We start from the raw sequence: 27,748 nt of genomic DNA on the forward strand, positions 1-27,748 counted from the left end.
GACCAAGCACTGTCTAGATCATCCCTGAGAGGTGTCTGTCTAATCTGCTCTTAAATCTCCAGTGATGGAGATTCCACAACCCCTCATAGGCAATTTATTCCAGTGTTTAACCACCCTGACATTTAGGAAGTTTTTCCTAATGTTCAACCTAAACCTCCCTTGCTGCAATTTAAGCCCATTGCTTCTTGTCCAATCCTCACAGGCCAAGGAGAATAATTTTTCGTCTACTCCTTATAACATCCTTTTAGATACTTGAAAACTGCTATCATGTCCCCTCTCAGTCTTCTCTTTTTTAAACTAAACTAGCCCAATTATTTCTCTCACAGGTCATATTTTCTAGACATTTAATCATTTTTGTTGCTCTTCACTGAAACGTCTCCAATTTCTCCACATCTTTCTTGAAATGTAGTCCCCAGAACTTGACACAATACTCCAACTGAGGCCTAATCAGCGCAGAGTAGGGCAGAAGAATAACTTCTCGTGTCTTGCTCACAACACTCCTCTTAATGGATCCCAGAATCATATCTGGTTTTTTTGGCAACCATGTCACACTATTGACTCATATTTAACTTGTGGTTTACTATGACCCCTAAATCCCTTTCAGCAGTACTCCTTCCTAAATAATTACTTCCCATTCTGTATGGGTGAAACTGATTGTTCCTTCCTAAGTGGAGCACTTTGCATTTGTCCTTATTAAACTTCATCCTGTTTACCTCAAACCATCTCTCCAGTTTCCCAGCTCATTTTGAATTCAGCTAATTCAGTGATTAGAGGCATATTTAGACAGCAAAAGTAAAGTGAAAAGAAGAGATTTTGGCAAAAAGTAAATGGTCCTGTTGGGTTGGTGTGCATTTGTGAATGGTGCAGATTAGGAGAGATGGCAGCCTATGAGACAAAAGCAGGAAACTGCCTACACTAGAACAACACATGACCGTCAACACGAGTGTGCTATCTAGCCTGTTCTCCAATAAGTGTAGCAAAAGCACAGCAGGAATAATTTTAGTGGATCCGATTCTATTTGTGTAGCTCCCTTAGCTTGGGTTATTGTTCCATCACATCCTGATGACTGCACTTTTATGTCTGAGAGTGACAAAAAGCATGGATTCTTTCCCATGATATATTTGTATTTTCTTCTCCTGTTATGTCTGACCTCTTTCCTTTCTGTTGTCCTTCCCCTTTGTACCTCTTTCCTTTCCTGCTATTCCCTTAACACTTTCACACTGCTTCAATATCTGGATGTACCACACAGGTACAATCTATTACTTGCAATGGATTCTAGAAGCAAAACTGCAATGGCTTAAAAAACATTAGGATGGAAAATGTTTTTCCGTCCCCACTAATGAACTAGAGTGTTACTCTCACACAGAAAATTGGCTCAAAACTTCAGTCCCCAGAGACTACCCCTGGTAGGTCAGCCTTCTTCTCCTCCAACTCCAGAGAAGAGGCTGAGGCGATAATAGCAGGGATGACCATTTCTACTCAGAGAGAGCTCCTGGAGACAGTAAAGATTCTCAGTTGTGACAGCATACAAGGCTGTCATATTCAGGAAAAAAACAAATGGATCACCAGATCAGGACTCTGCCTTATGTGCAATGTTACACTCTAAAAAGAACATTCTTGATCCTATGAGAATGCCCATGGGATGGGACTGTTCATCAACTATTACCCCATATGTCATTTTCACTTATACAGCATTGGCTCAGAAAATAGAATCAGCGCTTCTGAATAAAACTTCTGCAGAAACTTGCCATTACTGTGACTGAGCACTAGGTAGTGCCATCACTCTAAGAAAGCTAAGTAGGATGCATTAACAGAGCGCAATCATTTCCCTTCTAAAACTGGAAAAAGGAACGGGGAGGAGGGGATTAGAATACAATTCTAATGTAGAGTATGCACATATGGTTACACCATCCTGAGCAGTACTAATATATAATTATTAAAAAAAAGTATTTTTATGGACAGAGAAAGACTTTTTTATCCTAACTCTTAATAAAGCAGTTATTAAGTCTACACTAATGATCTACTTTGGGAAACATGTGTTGCAAGGAAATATTTGATTAAAGATAATTACAGAATTGTTGCCTAAAATGGCTCATCATTATTCAAAGTTATTTGGGGACTGGAACAGCCTGATTTCTTCTCAAGTGATTCCCTGTGTCCCACCTGGTCCTAATAGATACCAAAAAGTAATAATGGCTAACTGCACCTAAGCCTCCTCCTTACGCAGATTAACATAGCATTACATGGAACCTTGAGAGTATGGCTGGGAAAATGGGACACACTTGTTCCTTTGGCAATCCAAAAATAAATCCAATTCAGACAAGTCTTCTAAAATTCAACATGTTAACCATCTAATTTAGTGGGCAATACTACACAGAGATAAGTGTGTTGAAAGTTATTACATACTTTGGCAAGCCAGGCGTCTGAGGCTATATCATAAACACACAATAATTTCTAAGTGTCTTGCGTACATTCAAACACTTTAATAGTGATTAGTAAAACAATGAATACCTTGTAGTCCCCCTCACTCAGATTATGACCTAGTATAATATCATTACTTAAAAACAAATAGCTGCTTTACTTTATCTGTCCATTCTGGACAGTTTATGAAGATAGCAGTGGACAATATTAATAAAGAAACATTTTGTATGCTAATTGTGATGTTTTTGTTTTAAAAACAGAGCACTTGATTCAGTAACTATGCTGGAGCTTAAGGCATTATTACATTTTTTTTCAATATCCCTGGAATCATAGTCATAGGATAGGTTTTCCACCTTTAAGAACAGAGCAGATTTATAGACAGTACTAGGAAAATCCAGTGATGAGACAGGGTGGAGGAAGCATTTCAAACACTCATGTGAAGGAACAAAACAATTCTCCTTCTGCCCCCTCTTCCCACTTCCAAGGTGTAGGTGAAAAATGATTGTGCCTTTCCCCCTTTCCGCTGACTGCATACACCTCAGAGTTATAACCAGGGCTTGACAAACTGTGGCAAGAGCTACTCGCCAGCCCCACACCACTCATACGCCAGACTGGCACTGCGCACGCGCGCAGAGCCGGTGAATGGGGACCACGGAGCGACAGGCAAGTAGAATTAGTGGTTTGTCAAGCCCTGGTTATAACTTCCCAGCTTATCAGATCTGACCTATTGCCATCATTATTCACAGCATCACCATCCTGATCTGAAATCTAAGATGGCAATGCTGAGAGGGAGCAGAGAACTACAGACATTAATAGATTCATTTTTCAATTTCATTTTCTAGTTAGTTGCCTGTTGGTGTGATACTAATCCGGATACTAAAATTCACATGCAGCTCCAGGGTAAAATAAAGTCAAACCTTTTAAATCTAGCACGTCTTGGAGACAAGGTTGTGAGGTTGTTTTTCCTCCAAATCTGAAAACAACCAACTCTGACAACACTTTGCTTGAGTGTAAAAGCACACTTCAGTATTCCCATCCCAGAAAATTACCTAGTAGGTACCAGACAGATTGATTCTATTTGCCACCATTGTTCTAAATAAGAATCTTTCCCTGGCCAATTCTGTTCCCTCCCTCCTGTAGTTAAACCAATGTAGTTTCATTGTACAGAGGGTTAGGCAAGATTTTGGGAGCTTAGACAAAGCATATGTAATCCTGTCAAGCCAGGATTCCAACTGCAGGACAATTATGTAAGTGGGAATGAGAGGTTGAGGACCAACTGTTGTGGATACCCCAGTCAACTATCACGAACAGTGGGAGGTGCAAGTAATGTGAGACTATTCCAGCACTGAGAATGGACTACAGTATCTCCTCACTTAATGTTATCCCAGTCAGTGCTATTTCCTTGTAATGTTGCTTCTTTGTTAGAGCACATGCTCATTTAAAGTTCTGCAATGTTCCATTATAATGCCATTTGGCCTCCTGCTTTGTCCACTATCTTCAGGATTTTCTGGGAAAGCAGCCTGCCTTTATGGGGGTTTGAAACCAGAACTGGCTGTCATTCTCCCCCTGTATCAGCTCCCCAAACAGTTCTCTGTAAAGTATGCAGCTAAGCATCTGAAGTTCAGTGACCCCCCACCGCTGTGCTGCTTCTGCCCTCTGCCTTGGAGCTGTTCTTGGGAGCCTCCTTCTTGCTGTGTGGTGGGAAGAGGGGTGCTGATGTGAGGATGTCCTTCAGCCCCCCCCCCCCCCCCCCACACATAATTGAGCTTCCCACTCTATACTCCATCTCCACAAAAAGCAGGATACGATTCTGAACTTCCCAATCTACAGTGTTGTACTTAAAAGGGCATTGTACTACTTGAAGTGGGGTCAGTTCAGTGCTAGATCATCATTTAATAGCAAGACATTCCCTGGGAAATGTTCTACCATATGACTCCACTATCTCACCAAGCTTCACAATCTTCACTGGTATGTAGAGCATTGTTTGTTTAAAATCGTTTAAAATGTATACTGTATATGTTTATACAGGCTGGATCTCCCCTCTGTTGCTGGCTTCCAGGCTCTGCTCTTGGCCACTGGGCCCTGCTCCTCCCACCCTCTGGCCTTTAGGCCCTGCTCCAGGTCACCTGCCCCCAATTTCCTGCCCTGCCACGAGGCTCCAGACAGGCTCAAACTCTCAGCCCTGAATGCCGGGCTCTGCTCCCAGCTGCTGGGCTTTGCCCTCCCCACCCGCAAGGCACTGAGCTCTAAAGTCGGTTGCCGCTCCCAGTCACCAACCTGGCTCACTGGTCTAGCAACATCTGTGGTTCCGCTGCACCAATTTTAACTTGTGAGTGCTCCAGGATCACAGATGTTGCTGGATCAGAGAATTTCTTACTGAAGAGGTTCAACCTGTACTGCTTTCTGTCTGCTGAAAAAAATTTCCCTGGATCCTAACCTCCACTATGTACATTAATTCTTATGAGCAAATTGGGTTTACTTAACATTAAGTGAAAGAAAGTATCATTTTTCAGGAAAATAATGATAATGTTAAGCACAGAGTTCCTGTACTGGCTATAGAGTGACTCTGCTCCTGTAGAGTCAATGTTATGTCAGAAGAACTCCTTCAGTCATCCCAGAGGAAGAAAGGTTCACGCTATGCCTTAGGGCAGTGGTCTCCAACCTTTTTATGCATGAGATCACTTTTTGAATTTAAGTGCAATCCAAGATCTACCTGAAACCTAAATAGCCTTGCTTTGCCTCGCCTTCTTTGTGCCCCTTCTCTGAGGTCCCGCTCCTGCTCACTCCATCCCACATCCTCCCTCACTTCACCAGGCTGGGGCAGAGGGTTGGAATGCAGGCTCTGGCCTTGGATTAAGGGATCAGGAGTGTGAGAGGGGCTCTGAGCTGAGCTTGGGGCAGGTAGTTGAGGGTATAGTAGGGGGTTCATGACTGGAGTAGGTTTTTGGGATGTGGGCTTCAGCTGGGCACTGCTTACCTCAGGTGGCTCCTGGGTGGTGGTGCAGTGGGGCTTAGGCAGGCTCACCCCTGTCCTGGCCCTGCACCACTCCCAAAAGCAGCCAGCAAACTCCATCCCAAGTCTTGTTGTGTCCCCTCTCTGCTCTGTGGAGATAGGATACAAAGTGGGAGAGGAGGCACCTTGACATCAGCACCCTTCTTCTCTCTCTCTTGCTCTGCACAGAAAGCAGGAGGCTCCAGAGGGGACAGCTCCAAGGCAAAGGGCAGGAGATATGCAGCAGTGGGGATACGGGTAGTTGAAGTGCCAGAACTTGATAATAGTTTCTTGGCCAAACCAGTTAGGATCACCTGTCAGAGGCACCATGATCTACCAGTAGATCCCTTGCCCCAAGGCAATGATCACCAACCAGTAGATTGGGAACTGGACTTCAGGTGGACCATACTCCTTTTCAGGGCTGCTTGCTGACAGAGGAAGGGAACATTGGCTTACATCTGACATTCATTTGGTACATTTCATTCCCCACTATAAGGAGCAGATAAGATGTTTTTATTCCCTAACAATCTATTTTGCTACAGGCAAGTATATATCAAAGCTTTTGCATATCCCACACCCTTCAGAAATACCTAAGCCCAAACCTGCTTTCTCTATTTGCTACCATTAAGCAATTTGAATAGGTTATCGTCACAACTCCCACTTTCATTCTTCCCTTCCCTCACTCTCCTGCTCATCCTCTAGTTTCAAATCTTCACGATACTGAAAATACCCTTAACCAAGATTTCTAACAACCTTTTCTTGGCAGAGCTGTGGAACCAGTACATTCACCTCATCCACGGTTTTCCTGCAGCCTTTAGTACAACTGATTTTCTTGTCAACCTTCTTCACCTTCCCCCCATGTTGGTCTTCCTCCTACCTCTCTAACTGCTCTTGAAAGTTTCTCTTCATCTTCCCTCTTTCTATTAGAGTTCCTTAGGGCTCGGTCTTTGATCCCCACTCTTTTTCCTCTAAACTTTATCCCTGGGTGATCTCATCTGTCCACAAGGTTCCAACTATCATCCCTATGGCTACGTCTATACTGAAGCACTCTTGCAGAAAAGCATATGCAAATGAAGCATGACATGGAATATTGCCACGCTTTATTTGCATAAGTAATGAGCAGCCATATTTGCACAAGAGGCTTCTGCGAAAAATGAGCCATGTAGACGTCTCCTTTTTGTACAAAAACCCCTCTTACGCAATACCCCTTATTTTTTCAGGAAGAACGGCTCTTGCACAAGAGGGGGTTTTTTTGGGTGCAAAAAGGAGCCATCTACACTGCTCATTTTTGCGCAAAAGCCCCTTGTGCAAAAATGGCTGCTCATTACTTATGCAAACAAAGTGTGGCGATATTCCACACTGCGCTTCATTTGCATATGCTTTTCCGCAAGAAGGCTATAGTATAGATGCAGCCTATGATGGGGACTCTCATATCTAGCTTATCATACTTGACCAGTCTCTCTCATATATCCAAATGTTTTTTCTGGTATATTGTCTGGTACTGTCTGTTGTCAGCACAATCTTGATGTGGCCAAAATCTGCTCAGTTTCTTTTCCATCCCAAAGCCTCTCCACTTCCACTGAGAACAACTCCAGCATTCGCCCTGCCACTATGGATCTCAATCCCTCAAGGTCATCTTTACACCACTTTCCCCTTTGATACATCTATGCCATTATCAAGCCACTACAACGTTTTTTTTTTATCAGATATTTCTTCTTAGACAGCTAAAATACTTGTGCATGCCCTAGCCACCCTCTGCCTGAACTAATGGAAAGTCCTCCTCCCTGAAATCCAGACCACCTTCCCAAAGTCTGTTCAAAACACAACTAATTCATATTGTGTCAGCCCCCTGTCTGAATCCCTCTTGCACAGCGTATCCGGTTAAAACCTCTCAATGTGGCCATCAAAGCTTAGCATAATCCTGCCCCATGAAGACCTTGTTTTGTACTGCATTGCCCTCCAGTGCCCCTTTCTAGCATTCTTACCCTTCAGGGCTTTTCACATGCTGTCTATAGATGTATGAAAATCTCCCGTCTGTGTGAGGTGCCCCTTCTTCTGTTTGTTCAGTTCCCTCCTAATGACCAAAACCTGTGCTACTCACTGCCATTAACATGTGCCAAATACCATTTCTACCCAGATTTGTAAGGAAGGGACAGTAGGAATAAGAAAGCAAGGACAGTGAACGGAGAAAAATCTTTAAACACATATCCCCTTGTCTGGCGCGCCCAAGCTCATCACGCCTTCTGTGTTATTTAAATTCCAAATTGCTCTGTGAAAGAAGAACTCTGTCCTACACAGTGCTAAGCATAGATGCTAATCAAAATACTAAGTGAAGATCACAGGAAAACTTAGCTAAGATTCATTCTCACCCGGGTTGCTAGCCTCTCCATCAAATTCAAGGGCAACCCTCTGAACACGGACCTGAACAAGAGAGAAACCCTCTGAACATAAAAAGGGCAGTTTAACCTCTCACGTTTCAATTCTAGCTTTTTACCAAATTTTCTTTGGGGCCTAGGAACTTTCTGGCCTCAGTTTTCTCATCACTAAACAGGAATACTACCTGCTTGTTTACTTCACCAGAATGTTGTGAGGATTAGGTAGTATCATCATTACAATACTTTGAAGATGAAAAACACTACATGTTCTATAACAAAAGGCTTTTGTATATACCCTTTCTTTCAACCCATCCTGTGCATTTCAATCACTCTCAATCATATATCTATACCAGGAAATTTCTGACCTGCTTTTTCTAGCAATGGTGTAAACTCAAATGTAGGTGTGTTTTTACTACTAACTAACCTGCCTGTTTCTTATTAAATGGAATAATGGAATAATCTTTAGATTCCTGATGTAATGTCAGAGCACAATCTTTACTAGATTGTCTAACAAATATTCTTTTTTTAGCATGGTGCAAGGGATCCATTCTGCCAGTGGAGCAAGTTCTTGATTAGCCTGGGCTTAAAAACTTTTATTGTATCATCTGAGTGTACTGAAAAATTACAAGAAATTCACTTCTGTAAATGAGCCCTTCTATAGTCAAGCCTGTACTAGGACATTGCATTAGGAATAAAATGGTTGTGGTATTTGATTTGGAACAAGAAATGATGAACAAATTTTCCAGCATGTTCATAGTAAATGTTCTTTATCTCGAATACTTCTATAACAAGATTTGTGCTTATTTCCTAATGTTCTCAAACAGGATTTAACAAGTAAAAACCTGAGTAAATGAGCTTCAAAACCAATCCTTTATCTGGAAACTGCATGTACAAGTCAGAAAATGAAGCACAAAGTTTTCTGATTTTTCACCACATCCTAGAACACAAATTGCTGGACTGACGCCCACAATTAGAAATTGAATGAAGCAGACTAATATAATACTGAAAATATCACCCTTGCTCTTTAGTGCAGGATTTTAGGCACATGGAACAGTTTAAAAAAACCTCTAGCAAATTTCTGTACAAGGTAGTGCAGAAGTTGAAGCGAAAAAGTATTGTGTATGGATGTTTAGTACATAAATATAGAAAAACCTAACAATGTATTCCTTAAACAGTATAATAAATCATATACAGTACCAATTATCAAAACTTTTTACAAAAAAAGTTAAGTCTCTCAGAACTACAGACATAGGTAAATCTATAGGTACCGTATTTTCCAGCGTATAGGGCGACTGGGCGTATAAGACGACCCCCTATCTTTTTAATTAAAAGATATGGTTACAGCGCCCCTCCGCCCTCCGCCCCTCCGCCTCCTTTGCTCCCGGTGTCCCTGGTCTGCTGGAGATGGTCCCCAGCAGACCAGAGGCACCGGGAGCAAAGCCGCCAGGAGCGCCTGGGCTTCCTCCCCCCCCCCCCCCCGCCGCCGGAGCCCCTCCGCGGCTTTGAAAGCCTCGGGGGAAGCCGGCGGCGGGGCATCCCAGGCGCGCATGGGCTGCCCCCCCCCGGAGCCCCTCCGCGCCGCCGCGGAGGGGCTCCGGAGGGGGGGCAGCCCATGCGCGCCTGGGATGCCCCGCCGCCGGCTTCCCCCGAGGCTTTCAAAGCCGCGGAGGGGCTCCGGCGGGGGGGCAGCCCGTGCGCGCCTGGGATGCCCCGCCGCCGGCTTCCCCCGAGGCTTTCAAAGCCGTGGAGGGGCTCCGGCGGGGGGGCAGCCCATGCGCGCCTGGGATGCCCCGCCGCCGGCTTCCCCCGAGGTTTTCAAAGCCGCGGAGGGGCTCCGGCGGGGGGGCAGCCCATGCGCGCCTGGGATGCCCCGCCGCCGGCTTCCCCCGAGGCATTCAAAGCCGCGGAGGGGCTCCGGCGGGGGGGCATCCGGCGTACAAGACGACCCCCGATTTTTGGGGGATGTTTTTTAACTTCAGAGGTCGTCTTGTACGCCGGAATATACGGTAAATCAGGGTCCCATTTCATGAGTAAGAAAACTGAGACAGAGATATATCTTAATGACATCTGTTTTTTAGGGTACACAACAACATAGCACAACCTAACTGAAAAGGTTCCAAAGTGAAATCAATTTTACATCTTTATTTCTGTCTGAAAATTCTGTACCTACATTTATAGGGAATACTTAACATTACTAACTAAAACTGAAAGATGGTTGGGTGAGGAGTGTCAATTTTCTTTTTTGTTTGCTTTGTGTATTTAACAGCACTTGGTAGATATTTTCAAAGTTATTTCTCAGTGAAAATAAGTGAGGCTTCTGCTTCTAAATTCAATGGGTGTTTTAAAAAAAATCTCTCCTTTTGCTTAAAGGCATCTCTACTAGTCAGCTAATAAGTTAGTTTCACATCCGGCCCACATGCACTTGTGGGCCACGCATGCACAAAAATAGGCACCATCGGTTTAGGATGGGTCATACTTTATATGGTTCTTGGGCTTGTTCACAAACTGCCCACTTAATTAGCTTCATTAACACAGGTGCTACAATTGACAGGTATTATATATCTTAGATTCTGTAATTTTCACTCCAAATCATCTGATGAAGTGGGTCTTACCCATAAAAATGCATGATACTATTTATTTCTGTTAGTCTCCCAGGTGCCACAGGACTACTCATTGTTCCTTAAAAGACTTTTCTAAAAAGTCTCGCTATGCAATCAGACTATTTTACTGAAAATTTGATTTTTTAAAAACTAAAATTTAAAACAATCATTTTCTGGTATCCTTTTAGTTAGTGTGTATACAGAATGAGAGCTAAATGTCATAAAAAAGCCTCACTAACTTATAATAACAATAGTAATATTACTCAATGTCGTGAATTAGTAAACCAACCATAACAAACAAATAATAAATAACTAAAAATATTTTCTTTGAACATGATGACAATGCTTCACTACATGCTTATGTTTGTGGCATTTTATTAAGAAGTGGAGAAAAGTTCCTTAAAATAGAAGTAATTATGTGTAAAAAAAATTGGATTTTGTGTTACAGAATTAACTAAGCTTTCTAGAAAGACTTCTGGCACAAAGATTATAAAGCAAGGTTGACCTACCTGAATGGGTCCTACTGACATCAGCAGGTTTTTCAGTTGGACATCAGTAGTTGACGAAGAAAGCCCTTCAACTGACACAACACAGGGCTGAGGTTTGCACTCCACCACTCGCAGGTTCTGTTTATTTGGCATCAAGCGTCCTCGGCCCATCTGGCCTGCTACTCCTCTGCCTCTCCCATGCATAATAACCTGCCAACAACAAAAGTAACAGTATTTTGATTTCCTTAGTTAGTGCTTCTAACTAAATTTGACAGATAATATGAAAGTTAGCAACTGATTTTGATTCAAGCGCATTTTGATTAAAGCAGCATGTCGCTGTTTGCTAATTTAAAAGGCCACATGTTAACATATTTATCTGCTTCTTATTCAGGTATCTCCCACAATTACAAGTTATAATGAGTACCAAATCTGCCTTTATGTTTAGAGGTGGGTTTACACAGCAACTGAGCACCTCATGTTAAAAATTATTTAGTCTACTCCTATTCACATGATCAATTCTCATTTTGGGATGGATCAGCAGACAGCCATTTGCCCTTTCCCATTCTAACACCACAGTATGTATGTAGGAAGGGGCTCAGGCTCTTCCCACTCTCCACTGCTATAGAATTTTGCTTTAAATACCCTGGAACTGTTTTTTTTTTTTTTTTTTTTTTGAGGGGGGAGGGAGGGGGAAGAAGAGTCCACACTGGCTGATGAGTCTAAGAGCCAATTCAGCAGGAGAAAGATATCCAAGAGCTGGAAAGAACTTGAGGAAAAGCCCCAGTCTGAGCAGCAGCAGTCTGAGTAACTTGAGCACTACAAATTAATTTCATATCCCAAACAAAATCTCCCAGTAACACAGAATTCACTAGCCCCCATACTATCCCATAGCAGCTTTTTGGAAGCAAATGAAGTGGAAAAACAACTTATGACTCCAAGGGAAAATCACCATCATGCTTTTAACCCTAGTAACCAGTTTATTAATACCATCTCCATAATAAAAATGGCAAGCAATTTTTAGAGAAAAGAGATCATCAACTTTCACACATTTATAAAACCAATGCATTATTGAAGGGGCCTCTGGACATACAAGCTAGCTCGCATAGGTATCTTATAGTATGAATAGCAACACCGATTAAGATTTAATGCAGTAATTCATGCATAATGCAAGTTCAAAGCTGCATAAATGCCACAAAATTCGTATCTGCTGCAGAATTCTGTTTCAGAATCTAAGCTTCCATTACAGTAAACGAACAAACTAAACACAGGTCTTCAGGCTCTTATGATTTGCAAAGACAATTTTCAAAACGTAAACAAGATGTAACTAAAGCCTTAACAGCTGTCTGAATTCTACAGCCAATTTGAAACAATAGCTATGACAGTTGTGCATGGGCACTGGTCATCTCACTGGGGAGAGATCTTGGAAACTAAATGAGGACCTTCCCTCAAAATGTAAACATATTAACTATTTCACTGTTCATTATTTTGGGAGAAATGGCAAGACAATGTCCTTCACATTGACTGTAGTCTGGATGTTATGTTGAGGTCCACTGGGGTTACTGTCAGATTGGGATAGATATAGTCAATCACTATTTATTTTGGGGACACCATAAAAATTGTACATCAAAGGAATAAAAACACTACTTATTGCACTGGACTGAACCAAGGCATGAAAGTTTTAAGGAATAGGAAACTGTGCATTGTTCTGGGGCTCTTGCTATACATTTCAAGTGTAATTTGATGTACAGTGCATAAGATCTCAAGTCAGTGTTAGAACCATACTTACAACTACTAAAATTAACTATCTTTACATTAATGTCCCAGGTCCCCTCCCCATAAATTAACCCCCGCTCCAGTTCAAAGTCCCCTCCTGCACCCTGAACTCTCATTTCCAGTCACACCCCAGAGCTCAAATTCCCTGTCCCAGCCCAGAGCCCCCTTCTTAACTATGAACCTCTTGGACACAGCCTGGAACATCCCCCTGAACTCTAATCCTCTCATCCCAAGCCCTACCTCAGAGCCCACAACTCCCAGCTGGAGCCTGCCCCCCTTCCTTACTCTTCAGCCCCATCCCAGAGCCCTCCTGCCTCTCAAACTCCTCATTCCTAGCCCCATCCCAGAGCCCACACCCCCCTCTTCGACCCCCAACCCTAGCCCAGATCCCCGCTGCCTACACACTCCATAGTCCCATCCCAGAGTCTGCACCCCCAGCCAGAGCCTTAATCTCCTGCCCCAGTGTAGTGAAAATAAGTGACGTAGAGCGAGTGACAGAGGGAGAGGAGATGGAGTCAGCAGGGGCGAGACCTCAGAGAAGGGGCAGAACAGGCACAGGGGTGTTTGGTCTTCTGCAATCAGAAAGTTGGCACCCCAAAATGGGAATAACTTTTAGGTATTACCAACCTGTGCTAGATTTAAACCTGTAAAATAATAGCTTTATATCCCCATATCAATCTCCTGAGTCATTCAGCCCTGTGTTAATAATTTTACATGAGAAATTACAGTTTAAAATGACTTTAGTGGTGGGAAGGTTTCTGGTGATTTTTGTACACAATGCTAACATTAATACAGAAACACATTTAGCAGATAAAGATCCCATCAGCAAAAATGCATCTAAAAATCACCTTTTTAGCTTGATGAATCCCCTGGATGTTTTTGACTCCTTGTGGAACTGTTGACTGTATCTGTGCCTGCTGCTGCTGTTGCTGATGCTGCTGGAGTGGTCCCTTTGTCAATGTGACCTTCCGCATTGGCTGCTGTCTCAGTTCTGGAGGTTGTTGAAGGCGTTGGGGCTGGCCATCTGGGTGCACAAAGCCAACATTCTCCCCCTCCTGCTGAAATCAAAACCAGAACATGCTGTTCAGTAGCTACTCAATGCAAACATTCACTTCCTGTGAAACCTGCTGTGGAGAACTTTTTTAGCACACAGAGAATTAGAAGAAAACAGACTTGCATATTAAATCAAACTAGTGTCTGTAAGGGAAGGATGTATAGTATAGACTTCAGCTAGAAATTACACTTAGTTAAAAAGTCCATAATTCAGTATGTACAAAATACCTCAAAATCACTGTTTTTCAATTGTTTCCTCTCAAGAGACTGTGAAAAATATCCTATTTATTATAGGACCCACCTATTAATTCTTCACAATTCTAGCTTTTCAGGCTATACATCAATGTTCCACCAACACTAACTACATTTTTCTAGGAGACGTGACTTTTTTGAAAAGGGGGTATTAAGTATTGGGAAATATATGCTCCTTTTCACCTCAATTAACATTGTAAAAGCCCAAAGATGCTGTAAGCAAGAAGGTTCCAAGGAAGACACTACCTTGTTCCCCCATATCAGAAAAGATGAACATTTAAGATAGAGAGTTTTGTAGTAAGTTGAGGGTCAGTAACATGGAGTCAGCAGCCCTAAATAGAGGCCTGTAACATGAAAACAGCAACAGGCCTTGCAATCTAGTGAGCAAGACTTTGGTTCAGTAACAGGAGCCAAGAAAGAAGCCCTATTGATAATTGTGTGATTGTGTAAGTTAGGTCGAACATGGAAGGACACAGGGAGGCACTGGGTACAGACTGTAAGCCAAAGGGGAGTAATGGAACATCTTAATAAGAAATGTCTTGGTACGAAGACTCCCTAAAAACTAATGCACATACCGACCTAGATTCAGGACCGGGTCGGAACTGACAGCATAAAGGATAGTAAGTAAGCCCCCCTTCCATAAGGTGAGGGGTGGTAACTAGGCAACAGAGGGTGGTAACCGGGTACGTAAAGAAATGATGTAAGTTGTTTGTACCTGTCTATAAAAGGACACCGCAGAGGGTGCTCTCCGGCCGACCTTGGAGGAGAGGGGGGGCACTAGGCGCCTAAACTTACAGAATGCACAGTAGCTTAACTTTGACTAACTGCTGTTAATATCTGATATATGGCAATAGACCTGCCCGGTGTTGGTACTTTGTCAACGCGGGCCATAGTGCCCAGTGGTGTAACAATGTACTGATCTCTGTTACCAACTGGTAGAGCTTCGCATTTGACAATAAACTTGCTCGACTGATTTCAAACCTTGCCTGCATCTGTCGTTTCCGCGGCCTCTCAAAGATCTCCCGTGTTGACCCAAGTGCACAGGGTCTAACACTCTAGATAAAAGGAGTACCGATTGTTACGCACGCAACCGAAAGTTTATCACCACCGACGGAGCAGAGGTCCTGTCAGGAGCGCGCCAGGATGACCCTGACCAGACGACACTGACACCGACAGTCCAGACCACCGAAGGTAGCGAGGTACGAAAACACCGAGGTACGACACTGGTGACCCCGACGTGTCAATACTCTGCCCCAGGGAATATTTGACAAACCAAGTGCTTAAAAAACACCAAAAGACTTCATCTAGAACGGGTAGCTATACCTACTTTATTTGACAATCAAAATACTGTGTGAGAGGTCAACATAATTACTATGGCTTTATGTTTGGAAAATTAAGACTTATTAAAAATAGCATTGTGTAATCTGCTGCTGCCTCTCCGCAATTAGTTTTTCATTAAAAAACCCTGAATTCGGGTCTTTTCTGGTACTAATATTGTAAATTTTGCACAGATGTATGCCAATTAAAATCCCAGATCCTCCTCAAATATGTCAATTGGCATAAAGTGTCCAATTTAGTAAAATGAACTGAGTCTTTACACTAGAACACGAGTGAATACAAAATCTAATCCATTCTAAAAGAATCTGTTGTAATGTTCCCTTTTGTCATCTTTTGACTTGTCATCAATATCTATGAATAACTTGGGGAATTAACTAAAAGCCTTTACCCTAACTTGCCAGCTTCTTACTCACCAATACAGACAACATAAAGTTTTGTGGAAAACAGGTCTATAAGTCAGTAATTTTTAAAAATAAAATAATGAGATTTTGGAACAAATTAATCAAGTAAACAGTAATAAGTCACTAGGGATGTGAATGACTAGTTGACTGGTTAGTCGAGTAGTCACTTCCCCCCTCCCTTGCTGCCTCTATGAGAAAGAGGCAGCAAAGGAGGGGGGAGAGGACGAGGTGCTTCAAAGCAGCAGCGCTGCGTGGAGCCTGAGGTCAGGCACTCCACAGCATTTCAAAGCGGCAGCGTCACATGGAGCCTGAGCTGACCTTATGCTCCATGTGGTACTGCCACTTTGAAATGACATGGAGAATACAGGGGGCCAGTGGGGTCTGCTTGTGTCCCCCGCTGGTCCTATGCTCCCCACAGCGTTTTGGCCTTTGAAGTGTAGCAACAATGTTGAGAATCATTAAGAAAGAGATAAATAAGAAGACATGGTATTTTCTGTTGCCTCTATACAAATATATGGTACGCCTGTTTTCGGAATACTGTGTGCAGATATGGTTGTCCTCATCTAAAAAAAGAAACCCAAAAACCCAAACAACACACAAATCACAAACTGTAATTGGAAAAGGTTCAGAAAAGGGCAACAAAAATTATTAGCAGTATAGAACAGCCTTCATATGAAGAGCAATTAAGACTGGAGCCTTTGAGATTGGAAAAGAAACAGCAAAGGAGAATATGATGGTCTATAAAATCATGACTCGCCTGGAGAAAGTAAATAAGGAAGTGTTATTTACTCCTTCTCATAAGAACAAGAGGTCACTAAATGAAATTAATTGCCAGTAGGATTAAAACAAGCAAAAGCAATTTTTTTCACAATGCACTGTGAACCTCTAGAACTCAGGGAAAGACTGTAATGGGGGTCAAAAAAGAGCTAGATAAATTCATGGAAGATGGGTCTATCAATGGCTATGAGTCAAGATGGGCAGAGATAGTGCCTCTAGCCTTTATTTCCCAGAAGCTGGGAATGAGCAGTAGGAATCTGATAGTCACTTGATTATTCATGCTTGATGTTCATTCCTTCTGGGGCACTGGACACTGTCGTAAAACAGGATACTGGGACAGATGGACCTTTGGTTTGATGCAACGTGGCCATTCTTATGATTAAGGATTTCATCTCCAGAAACACACTAAAAGGAAAATAATTAACTAAAACCAATAGCTTGCTCACTATTCCTAGTGATGCAGATCAAGCAGGTTATCTTCTCAAAATCCACTTGTATGCTTGATGAAAGAGAACGAACCTTGGACCGATAGCTTGAGTGCTGAAATTCTTCACAAATTTATATGGGGGAGGAAGGGGAGAAATGAAGCCAATACTTTGATAATCTACAGATGTCAAATCTTGACTTTAAGCTAAAAACCAAAATATCTTGGCTACCTTAAAGATCTTCGATCCTAGAAAATTAGGTAATCTGCATCAATGCAAGACTGAAGAGCTAGGATCCTAAAATGGCTTCAGATGCAAGCATCAGGACTGATGATGCCTGATCTGATGGTTAAGTGGTTGCTGGAGTGAATGGGGGAAGACTTAAACAACACTCTCTTTTCTACAAGTCCAAGAGATGAGCCATATACAGAGAAAACTCTACTGTAGAGAGTGAGGAATCAAGGGATACAAGAAATAGTATCTGGCATGCTGATGCATCACGGGTATTTCAGAATTAGACAATGCACAATTCTTCAAATAGGCCTGTTTAAAAAACTAGGAAAGACCAATGATTAACTACTACGCACACATATCACACAATGAAACTAACCAAGCTGAAAGATGAATCCAAGCCTCAGAAAATCTTTAATCTCAGGCTATATCTACACTGGCAAAGTTTGGCAATGAAAGGTGCTGTCAACATGCAAAAGTCACCAAAGGCGAAAACTGGCCAGTTTTTCTGACTCCCACTGTCGACATTTCATGGCTACACTGCTAGCACCCTGACAACAGACAGAGCAAAGCAATGTGGGTAAGCATCCAACAGTACAGTGTTATGGAACAGAAGAGCTGCTTTATGAGCTCTCCATACTGAGGAATGTCAAAGCAGCCCAGCAGTCTCTCCAGCTCCCCCCTTTCCAGCAGGGCAGAACATGAAGGAGCATTCCAATGATTTTCTCTTTGTTTGAACAGAACAGCTTACTCAAATGTCAGATACTTTCTGGAGCTTTGAAAGGCGAGGGGCACATGCCTACAGGGCAGCGGAGATCACAAAACACTGAGAACAGCCATCAGGGCAGGCATTATGGTATACCGGTGGAAGCCAGTTCTCTTGACAAAACAAACTACAGCGTCTACACTGGCTCTTTATCGACAATAAAGGGAGGGGAAAAGACAAATTAGTGTGTCTCAGAGGTGGAAGTTTGTGTCGCCATAACTGGGTGTTTTTCTCTGACAAAAGCTACATTATAGCATAAACAATCTCACTGTCTTGTCGCCAAAAAGGCAGGTTTTGGCGACAAAATAGCGAGCGCGTAGACAAGGTCTCAGAAGAGTAGCAGGGGGAGTGAACCACAGCTTCACAATCTTGTAGAATTCTAATAGCTAAAGCTCATATAATGGGGAATTATCCAAAAGTTTCACTAAAACTGTTTAGAGAAAAATGTAAAAGCTTTAAAAATAAATAAATGAAGTGCACTAATTCAAATACACGTCAAAGCAAAAGGAAGAAAAGTGATACCCACAACTGATGCTAGCAAAGGAGAAAGAAGGGCAGCTAGATCTAGGTACCTTGTGCAATCCCAAATGGTTTTCTGGATGGCTTGGAACTCTCAATGCAGGAAAACCAAGCATGGGATAAGGGGGACCTACAGCAGCTGTTCATGAGAGGCAGTAGGAGGGTGTGTGTGTGTGTGTGAGAGAGAAAGAGAAAGAGGGAGAACATTATTTGGAAGCTGAAGCACCAACAGCCTCACCCCCATTTTATTACAAAAAAGCAGTAAGTTCTTCGTTAGCTATTCAATAGGTTGACCTAAAATGGTATTCATTGTCTGTCTTTGGCGAGTTCAAGAGCAAAAACTTGCTCCCAGATCAGCACTCTCTCAGGAGCAAGCCAGCAAAGGCTTGCAAAATGAATGTGTCTTAATACTATTCATTTCAGTTTGTTACAAGGCTATTTTTGGGTTAACATCCAGGGTAAAAGAAAAGAGCTAGTAGACCTACACACAATTTTAACTGTTGTGTCTCAAATCTATTTTGATGTTAAAAAGTTTATTAAAAACACTTGCATTTTGAGATATGTATTTAACACTAGATCTTGCAATGATATATCTATCATTAATTTGCTTTATCGAATGCAATCTGATGACAAAATTTTGACGCTTCCAGTGAAATTTACATCTACTCACACAGCCAACACATGGCCTATGGACCACAAATCCATATACATCCTACACTGAGGACTTACATAGGATGATTCAAGTGGTGAGCTGCTTCTGCCCATGCCAATCTAAACACCATTAATAAAAGTATTTTCTAGAAATACTGTCTGCCCCTTAAACTCTAAAGCATAGATATTTTCCCCACTTCACAATTTGAATTGTCAAATTTTCTCCAAGGCTTGTTTCACACTTGCTAATTTGCAATCAGATGTGAATATTGCTAGTCAAAATCCTGAAGAACTGGGTTTAAATGGCAGTCATGACAAAAGCTGCTATGCATAGCAAGAGTTCTGTCCGTTCATCTGAAAATCTTTGAAACTCATTGGGGAATTGGTTATTTGCCAAAGAAAATCTGCTCTTAAAAGTCACTTGACATTAAAAAAAAATGAGGTCCAAATATTGAATAGAATTTAAAAATGAAAATTCAAAAAGAATGAGCATGTTGACTTGGTCTACATTATGAATATTTTTTCAAACTTCTAGAGCTAAAGGAGATATTTGCAAAGTAATCTAAAACAGAGCAATGAACAGAAATCATTTCATTCATGCATGCCAGTAATTTTAAACCAGATTTGTCAGATATATATTATGACCATATTTCAAAATGGTTGTTATATGATATTTCAATTGTTTATTTTATCAATTCTGTGTTTTCAGAAATTTAATCTTGTCTTAATTTAATATAAACATGAGTTATATAGAGCTGGTTTTTTTAAAGCAAGATACCTGAATTCAGAAAGCTAAGGCATTGTACTCTATTAGGGATGTTATGACAGTTTTACAATAACAATGAAGTTTGTTTGCCACAACATTAGCAGGACAAATTTATTTATAACAAATGCTTTAAAAATGTACTGATAAAAATGGCCATTGATACTGTCAGCACTTCTTGCAATTTGACAGATCAAATCTTATTTTCATTCTTAAACCCATGAAGGAGCGATATCACCAACTTGCATTCTGTAGTGAGCAAATTGATTAATCCCTCTCTATAGAAATCTCAACTCTTGATTACACCTATCAGACGTTAAGCAGCATTATTCTAGAGTGACAACACTTGACAAATTCCCCAACCATTTTTCTCAGCCTTTGTGGCCCTGCTAGCTTGTATTAACCCTGATGAAAAATTAATTTTCCTTATCTTCTTCTAAACCCCAAAATCCAAATCCGCCAAACTGGCAACTCTTTCTGTAAAGGTATTATAAAAACCTCTAAAAGATTAATTGCATGTCTTCAGGTGACATTAAATTAATTTCTATACTCATGACAGACATTTGATACTCCGTACTGAGAGGACAGATAACATTGTCAGGATACACAGAAGGACAGTGGTGTAGTGTCCCAGGGCAGCCTCTTATGCATTCTCCTTCCGATAAGGCCATACTTCACTGTCACTGGCACTGTTACTGATCTTGTGGCCCATAGACCTCTCTACACAGGTTTCTATTAAATACTACAATGCTATGTCTATCCATGTAATCTTTACAAAGCTAATTCAAAAATCACCCAATAGTAAATGGATGTGCGGGCTGCAAAAGCACTTCACAAATCAACCTAGAATTTTTAAGTATCACACATATAAAAACACAAAGACCACAAAGGTTCTAAAACGCTCAACTCATTCTGTGGACCTAGTTGTTTAACATATAGCACAATTCAAACAGAGCATGCGACAACAGATGAAGTCTTAAAATCTTACACAAAAAACCTTAAAGTCCCAAATGGTCTCTCTTCCCCCTCCCCAAAGAAAATCAACTACAAATACTCCATCTGCAGTTTAAAAGTCAGTATTTCCAGAAAAAAGAGTCACTTAACAGATCACAGCAGTTGTGAGAAAATACCCATTAGACCACTAAAGCCATTCTCCAAGGGCAGACAGTATAGTGACTATCTTGTGATACATCTATGCCTGTGTGTATAAGTAGAGTTTAAAACTGATAAAAAGATTTCATTGAAGCAAATATTCAAAGAAAGTTATATGAGGTACAAGTTAAAAACAAAAGCTTGGTGGGCAATCTCATGTATCTCTTGTTGTGAAGTATATAGCCCATCAGGGAAGAAGGTGGCCCACGTCTCTCGTTGTCTGTCTCGTGTCTGCTGTGAAAGAATGAATAGTCTGCTTTAGTGGAGGAAGCAGATGGTTCCTCGGTCTCTTTGTGGTGGTCTTGGTCACTCATTCTGGTACTGACAATGGCCCATGACATGGTTGGTGTAAGTGTCCCTAGACCACCGGATGGCACTGGAGACCATCAGCTGTCTCATGAGGCGAGCGCAGCACCAACCGATGCTGCACACTTGCAGTACGGGCACATCACAGGGATCCCAAGCGCGCAGGGCCCCCACCAGCAGGGCGTGGCTCTCAACTCTGTAGCCTCAGACCCGCAGGGTTGTCTGCCAATGGGGTGTGTTTCTCAGTTTTCCGAGCTCAGGCTTTGCAGAAGGCTGGTGTCTGGTTCTCAAGAGACACCATGATATCCATCATGATGACCTTGCTCGTCTCCTCATTGGTCATCATGATATTAGGTTGCAGCAGGCTGTCTAAACCGGGAATGATGGAGTTGACAACAATGCTGCCCAATGTTGGCAGGAAGGCTTTGACTAGCTAGTCCGGGATAGCATTATGGTGGAGCTGCCAGGTCCTGAAGTGTATCTGACAGCTGTACAAAATGTGAGGCAGAGTCTCATTGTTGAAGCTGCACCTCCTGCCCCTTTGTCCCAATCCTCATAGCGGAGGGCCCTGTTGAGGTGGATGTAGTTGTGCTGGGTCCTGTGGACAAACCACCAGCCAGCAAAGTGGGTGAAGCTGCCCTCAGGGAGAAAGTGGATTCTGGCATCCCACTTGCTGATTATCTCAAATACTTTCCTCTGGTCCAGCTTCTGTATTAGGTTCTCCGCATAATGACAGCAGATGGTGTCTTCTAGGACCCACCTGATCCTCTTGCAGTTGGAGTGGATGGTGCTCTTAATGTGTGCACCAGGACTCCCAGCTCCTGGAACTCCTTGCACCATGTCCAGCATCTCCAGATGGCATGTGGCATTGCGGGCATGAGACCTCAGCGAGGACAGGTCTCTCCCTTCTCTCCCAAACTTTCCCTCCAGGGAGCCACTCAGGTACATGATGACATCCTGCTCAGAGGGGATCTTGGGGATGTGCTTCCTTATCACTTCTCGCATGGTGCTCTCAGTGATACTCCTCACCTACAGGAGATGGAAGATGTGGGAGACCACCACCACATTGCACAGGTCTCCTATTTGAGGTACATTAGTGCCATCGTCTCTCTGGGAGATGTAGATGGTATCCATGCTGGCCTTCTGAGGGAGGTAGAGCCATCTCTTAATAAGTGCCAGATGGCACTGTCTGCTTTGTTCAGGGGCACCTTGGCCTTGGCTGAACCACTGAAAGAATTCAGTGCATTATCTTTCCCAGGGGATGAGCAGGGAGTCCTGCAGAATCTCTGCAATGTTGTCCTCGGGAGAGGGGAGAGGCTCTGACTCCTGGGAGCATGCTCAGGTGCTGCTAGAACTGCCCTTCCTTAAGGAGACAATCGTCTCTTCTTGAATTTGTAACTGGCATAAGCCTCATTAAGTCTCTGATCCCACTGTGAACATGGAGGGGGGGGGCATACCTTCTGACATTGAAATGAACGTCTATCTACTCGGTGGCTCAGCAGACCATGTCGAGCACCTCCTGGAGACAGTTTGAGCTGTCAGCAATCAGGACCAAGTCACTGGTGTAGGCCAGGACATCAATCCTCTCGCTGTGCAGGTTGAACCCGGCCAGGCTGCAGGAGATAGCGTGCAGGCGTAGTTCCATGGCCAGGTTGAACATGGTGGGGTTTAGGGGGCCCTGCTTTATGCCACAGCGGTTGTGGATGGTGTCTGTCTCTCCACCCGTGGAGCAGATGATGATGATGCAGTCTCAACAGAGGTCCCAGAGCAGCTGAAAGAAGGTGTTGTTGATACTACAGTTGTTTATAGTAAAAAGAAGCTAAAGTCCACACAGAATAGAATTACAGCAGTGTAATACACAAAAATAAACACTGTAAAAACAAAGCAAAACCATTGCTGTCTACTCTTTAATGTTAAAAAAAACCAACACCCTTCCTCCCCCAAAAAACCCAGCTAACCAATGGTTCAGGACATTTTATCGAGAGAATTGCCAGAACTGGCAGACAACAAATGCTATAAGAGTCTCCTGTTATCTATAGATCAGCAGTTCTCAAACTTTTTGGGCTCTGGAGCCATTTACATGCTTAAAAATTTATGCGGAGCCCCAGCGGTGTGTGTTAATTGCGTCAGTTCGAGGCAATTGTCAATTATGCTTTTGAAGGCTTTCCAGTTTGTCAACCTCACGGAGGCCCTGGAGATGTCTCAGGCTCCGCAGAGCATAGTTTGAGAAACACTGCTATAGATACTTCAAGTACTTCACAAAAAGTGGCAAGAATTATTCCCATTCTACAGAATGGGAGACTAAGGCATAATTATGAAACTTCGCACAAGTCAGTGGCAGAATAATCACAGGTTTTCAGACTTAAAGTTTAGCATTCTGCCTGACTGGGACATACATGCCTGAGGTTGGTCATTACTTTTTAAATGACAGAAAAGCAATAATATATTGGTTGAATACAATTTTCACTCTGCTCCCTCCATCCACACTGGATCATAGTCATCTCTATTTAAAAGAGAATCTCAGTACTGGTGAGCAGTTCAAGACAGAAATTATCTAATTTCCATTTATTTACACCAGGGGTGGGTGAAGGGGCCTCCATGGGCTGGATCTGGCCCATGTCTGCACTGCCACTCCCAGACCAATCAAGTCCTGGGTGGAGATGGGGGAGTGAGCAAAGTCTCCTACCCCCTCCAAGGGCACACGGCGGCTAGAGAAAATACCGGCTGTTTTAAAACAGCTGGCATTTCTCTCTAGCTGCTGCACACACTTGGCAGGGCAGGGGGCAAGAGACTTCGCATGCTCTCCCAACCCCAAGGCCCTTACTGGCCTGGGAGCAGGGGGGAAGCACGCGATACTTTCTTTCCCCACCAGGGGCATGCAGCAGCTAGAGAGAAATACTAACTGTAGAGAGCCAGGATTTCTCTCTAGCCACCATGGGCCCCTGGCAGGGCGGAGGCAAGAGATTGAATGCTCCCCCCACCTCCAGGCCCTGATTGGTTTGGTGGCTGAGGGAGCATAAGAGGTCTCCTCCTACTGCAGCCCCTAGAGGGAACCACTGGCTATTTTAAAACAGCTGGCGATTTTCTCGGAGGGGAAGGGGGAAGACTTCACACACTCCCCCACCCGCAGGCCAATCAGAGTCAAATTATTGCCCACCTCTGATTTAAACACACACGAAAAGAAAAGCTATGCCTCGCATATACAAAGTTAGATTAAGAATAACTCAAATCAAATCACTGGGTTACTAATCAATCAGTTTCCATTTATATTGAAGGCGCTGACCCCTACTAACTCTGTTCAGAGCATTAAAAACCATGTTTGAGGAAATGTGTATTTTCCCTTTACATTTCCAAAAATGTTGATCATGAAGCAAGGGTACACAGAACTAATACATACAGAGATAATATCATACCATACTATCATAATGTGGACAGAATTAAATTGAGTTGTTTCTATTCTCAGCATAAGCATGTTCCCTTTCCAGCACTGTATAAAAGAAGGAGATATGTTTCAGTCAAACTACGGAAAGGCATTCAGTGAGCAATGATGTTCTTAATACCTGGGATGCCTTCTTCAAAGTGAGCTGAAAATTTCCTTGCTGTCTCTATCTGAAAGTGCATGTTGTTCGCAACAGCAGAAGCTGTGGCACAGACAGGGTTAGACAACAGCAACAAAAGGGTATGAGCCTTGTTTACTATGCTACGACTGAAGTAGCTGCACAAATGGTGAATTATTCCTACCTACTTTGCTAGGGTAGAATCAACCTGCGAGTTATTGACTGTTGTATGGGAAATTCCCCAATAAAATGTAAATATAACTGTAGAGCTACAATAAAATCAATTCAGTTTGAGACTTGCCATACCACTGAGTTACTGTGCCCCTATTCTAAAATCCACCTCCTTCCATCAAAACAATGCACTACTTTAAGCAATAGTAAAAGATTACTTCAGAGCAAAAGTACAGTGGACATTTATTTTAGCAGAAGTAAAGAGCGCCCCAAAATATATTTTTCATAGAATACTTGGTGTGTTGTAAGCACATGTATTAGGACATGTTTTGAAGGGAGAAACATAGTTTGTCAAGGAAAATTCCTGTTTTAGGGAGTTCCATTCAAAATGCTAGTGACAAACTTATATGATCTAGTAGTCCCTATTTTGTTCCCCCAGTAGCACAGTATGACTTTACAAAAAAAATCTCCCTGGAAGGCATTTCTATTGGAAAACATCTGAATAACACTTGCTCTCTAATTCAACTGAATGCAGCTAAACCAGTCAGCTTTTATCTTGATTCTTAGAGCATATCCTCTACAGAGGTATCCAGCCACCAAAACAAATATTCAGCAGGTTTAAAGCAAAACAGAACTATTTCTTCACACAATGCACAGTCAATATGTGGAACTCATTGCCAAAGGATGCTCTGAAACCGGGTTAAAGAATTGGATAAATTCATTGGCTAGGTCTACACTACAAGGTTTTTGCGCAAAACCACCTGTGTTTGCGCGAAAACCTGCAGAGCATCCACACCTCAAATGAGCTCTTGTGCAATTAAATGGGCAGGTAAATGGCAGAATAGAGGGCTTTTTCCACTGTAGGTAAACCTCCTTTTCTGAGGCATAACTGTTTTTAGCACTACAGTTATTGCGTAAGAAGGCAAGTGTGGATGCTTCAGAGGGGTTTCTTGTGCAAGACACCCCTATGGAAAAAAGCACAGGTGCTCTGATGGCCATTCTTGCTTTCTTGCACAACAGTGTCCATGCAGCGTGGACGGTCTCTTGCACAAAAGCACATGGCTTTTGTGATGTGCTTTGAGGTGTGGACATGCTCTTGCACAAGAAGTTTTTGTGCAAAAACTCTTACGCAAAAGGCTTCTTGCGCAAGAAGCATGTAATGTAGACGTAGCCATGGAGATTAGGCCAAGGATGAAATCCTCAATGGACACAAGATGGTCAAGGACACTACCCTATGTCTGGGTGTTGCTAAACTAACTGTCAGGCTATGTTTACACAGCAGCATTATTTTGGAATAACATCAGTTATTCCAAAATAACAAAGTGTGTCTACACTGCAAGCCATTATTTTGAAATAATGGCGAGCTGGAGGACTTCTTACTCTGACTCCTGTAACCCCCATTTTACGGGGAGTAAGGAAAGTCAAAGGAAGAGTATTCTTCCTTCGACTTCCTCCTGTATAGGTAGCTCCAAAAGCCGAATTAAACTATTTCGACTTAAACTTCACAATTGATGTAGCTCATGTTGCATAGCTTAATTTGACTTTAGTCCTGCTGGAACTAGACGTACCCTCAGAAGCTGAACTCACTTGGATGGATTACTCACTTGTCCTGTTCTGCTCACTCCCTCTGAATCATCTGGCAATAGTTACTGTTGGGAGACATACTGGGCTGGATGGGCCATTTTTCTGGGCTAGTATGGCCATTCTTATGTTACTTGATTTAAGTGACCATAAGATGATTAGTCTCTTACCTTCCCCTCATTCTATAAGATTTTTATTTTCTTTCAGAACATGATCTCTGTATACTTATGAGAGGATCAGTAGAAAGAGGTTCTGAATTGCCTAGATGTGTCATTATGATCTCTTTTGGAAGTGTGAGGTAACTACTAAAACAACTCTGCCTCCTTTGTACAATCTTGACACTACACTAGTGGAAATGTCACTGTGGTCCTGACTTTACAGAGTGAAACAATTCCACTTGTGATTTAGCCCATCCTAATGTAGGACTTTCAACATTAAAAAAAACCTTCAACTTAAACCAGCATTCAACAGAAAGCCAGTAAAGAGAGCTTACTAGGATGATACGCATTTGTTGGCCTATGCTATTGAACAAACAAGCTGCTATGTTCTAAACTGAATAGAGCAAGTTCAGCAAGTTCTTTCCTAGTTTTTCTGGTTCAGGATTCCTGTAACTTAAATTAAATTAAAATTTGGTGAGCCACAGATACCTTTCAACAGCCAGTATGTGTTTTATGTACTGCTGCATTCCCACCTGGTACTTTTTTCCTTTTAAATAAAGGACTAAGGATGTAAAAGAGTAGTCAAGTATTTGACTACTCACGTTTTAGGCAGTGGGGAGGGGAAAAGGGGGAGAAGGAGAGTAGGTGTTACGGGGGAGCTGGATGCGGGGGAGCTGGCTTAAAACAGCTTCCACCAAGCACCGTCACTGCAGTACAGGAGAGTGGGGAGGAAGGGGAGGCAGAAGCACAGCAGTGCTGCGGGTTTCAGTCCCGGCTCGTAACAGGTCCGGACCACTGCAGCTCTGCCTTTTAAATGTAGCAAGAGCCAGGCAGCTACTTCCAAAGGCCACTCCACCCTGGCCATGGTGGGCACCCCGCCCCCGCTGCTCCCATTTTATCAGTTAACTAGTTAAACTTAACATTTAACCAATTAACTAAATTAAATGGGATTTTACATCCCCACTTTGAATATTTTACATTAAAGCATTTCACTGTTC

At 42.6% G+C, this 27,748-nt stretch overlaps 1 protein-coding gene across 6 annotated transcripts in view; it reads right to left on the reverse strand.

Annotated features, from left to right (window-relative positions):
* Window positions 1-27,748, reverse strand: part of RBM33 (RNA binding motif protein 33) — a 173,164-nt gene that overhangs the window by 42,796 nt on the left and 102,620 nt on the right. For 3 of the 6 annotated variants that reach the window (XM_075922761.1, XM_075922757.1, XM_075922759.1), the window contains 2 exons: window positions 13,498-13,707; window positions 10,898-11,086 (listed from right to left, as the gene is read on the reverse strand). In XM_075922761.1, the coding sequence (XP_075778876.1) occupies window positions 10,898-11,086; window positions 13,498-13,707 (399 nt within the window). Of the gene's footprint in view, window positions 1-5,398; window positions 5,524-10,897; window positions 11,087-13,497; window positions 13,708-27,748 lie in introns of all 6 variants that reach the window. The other 3 variants (XM_075922763.1, XM_075922758.1, XM_075922762.1) reach the window with 2 other exon arrangements.

The sequence above is a fragment of the Pelodiscus sinensis genome, chromosome 2 (genome assembly GCF_049634645.1).
Source record: "Pelodiscus sinensis isolate JC-2024 chromosome 2, ASM4963464v1, whole genome shotgun sequence".
Lineage (NCBI taxonomy): Eukaryota > Metazoa > Chordata > Testudines > Trionychidae > Pelodiscus > Pelodiscus sinensis.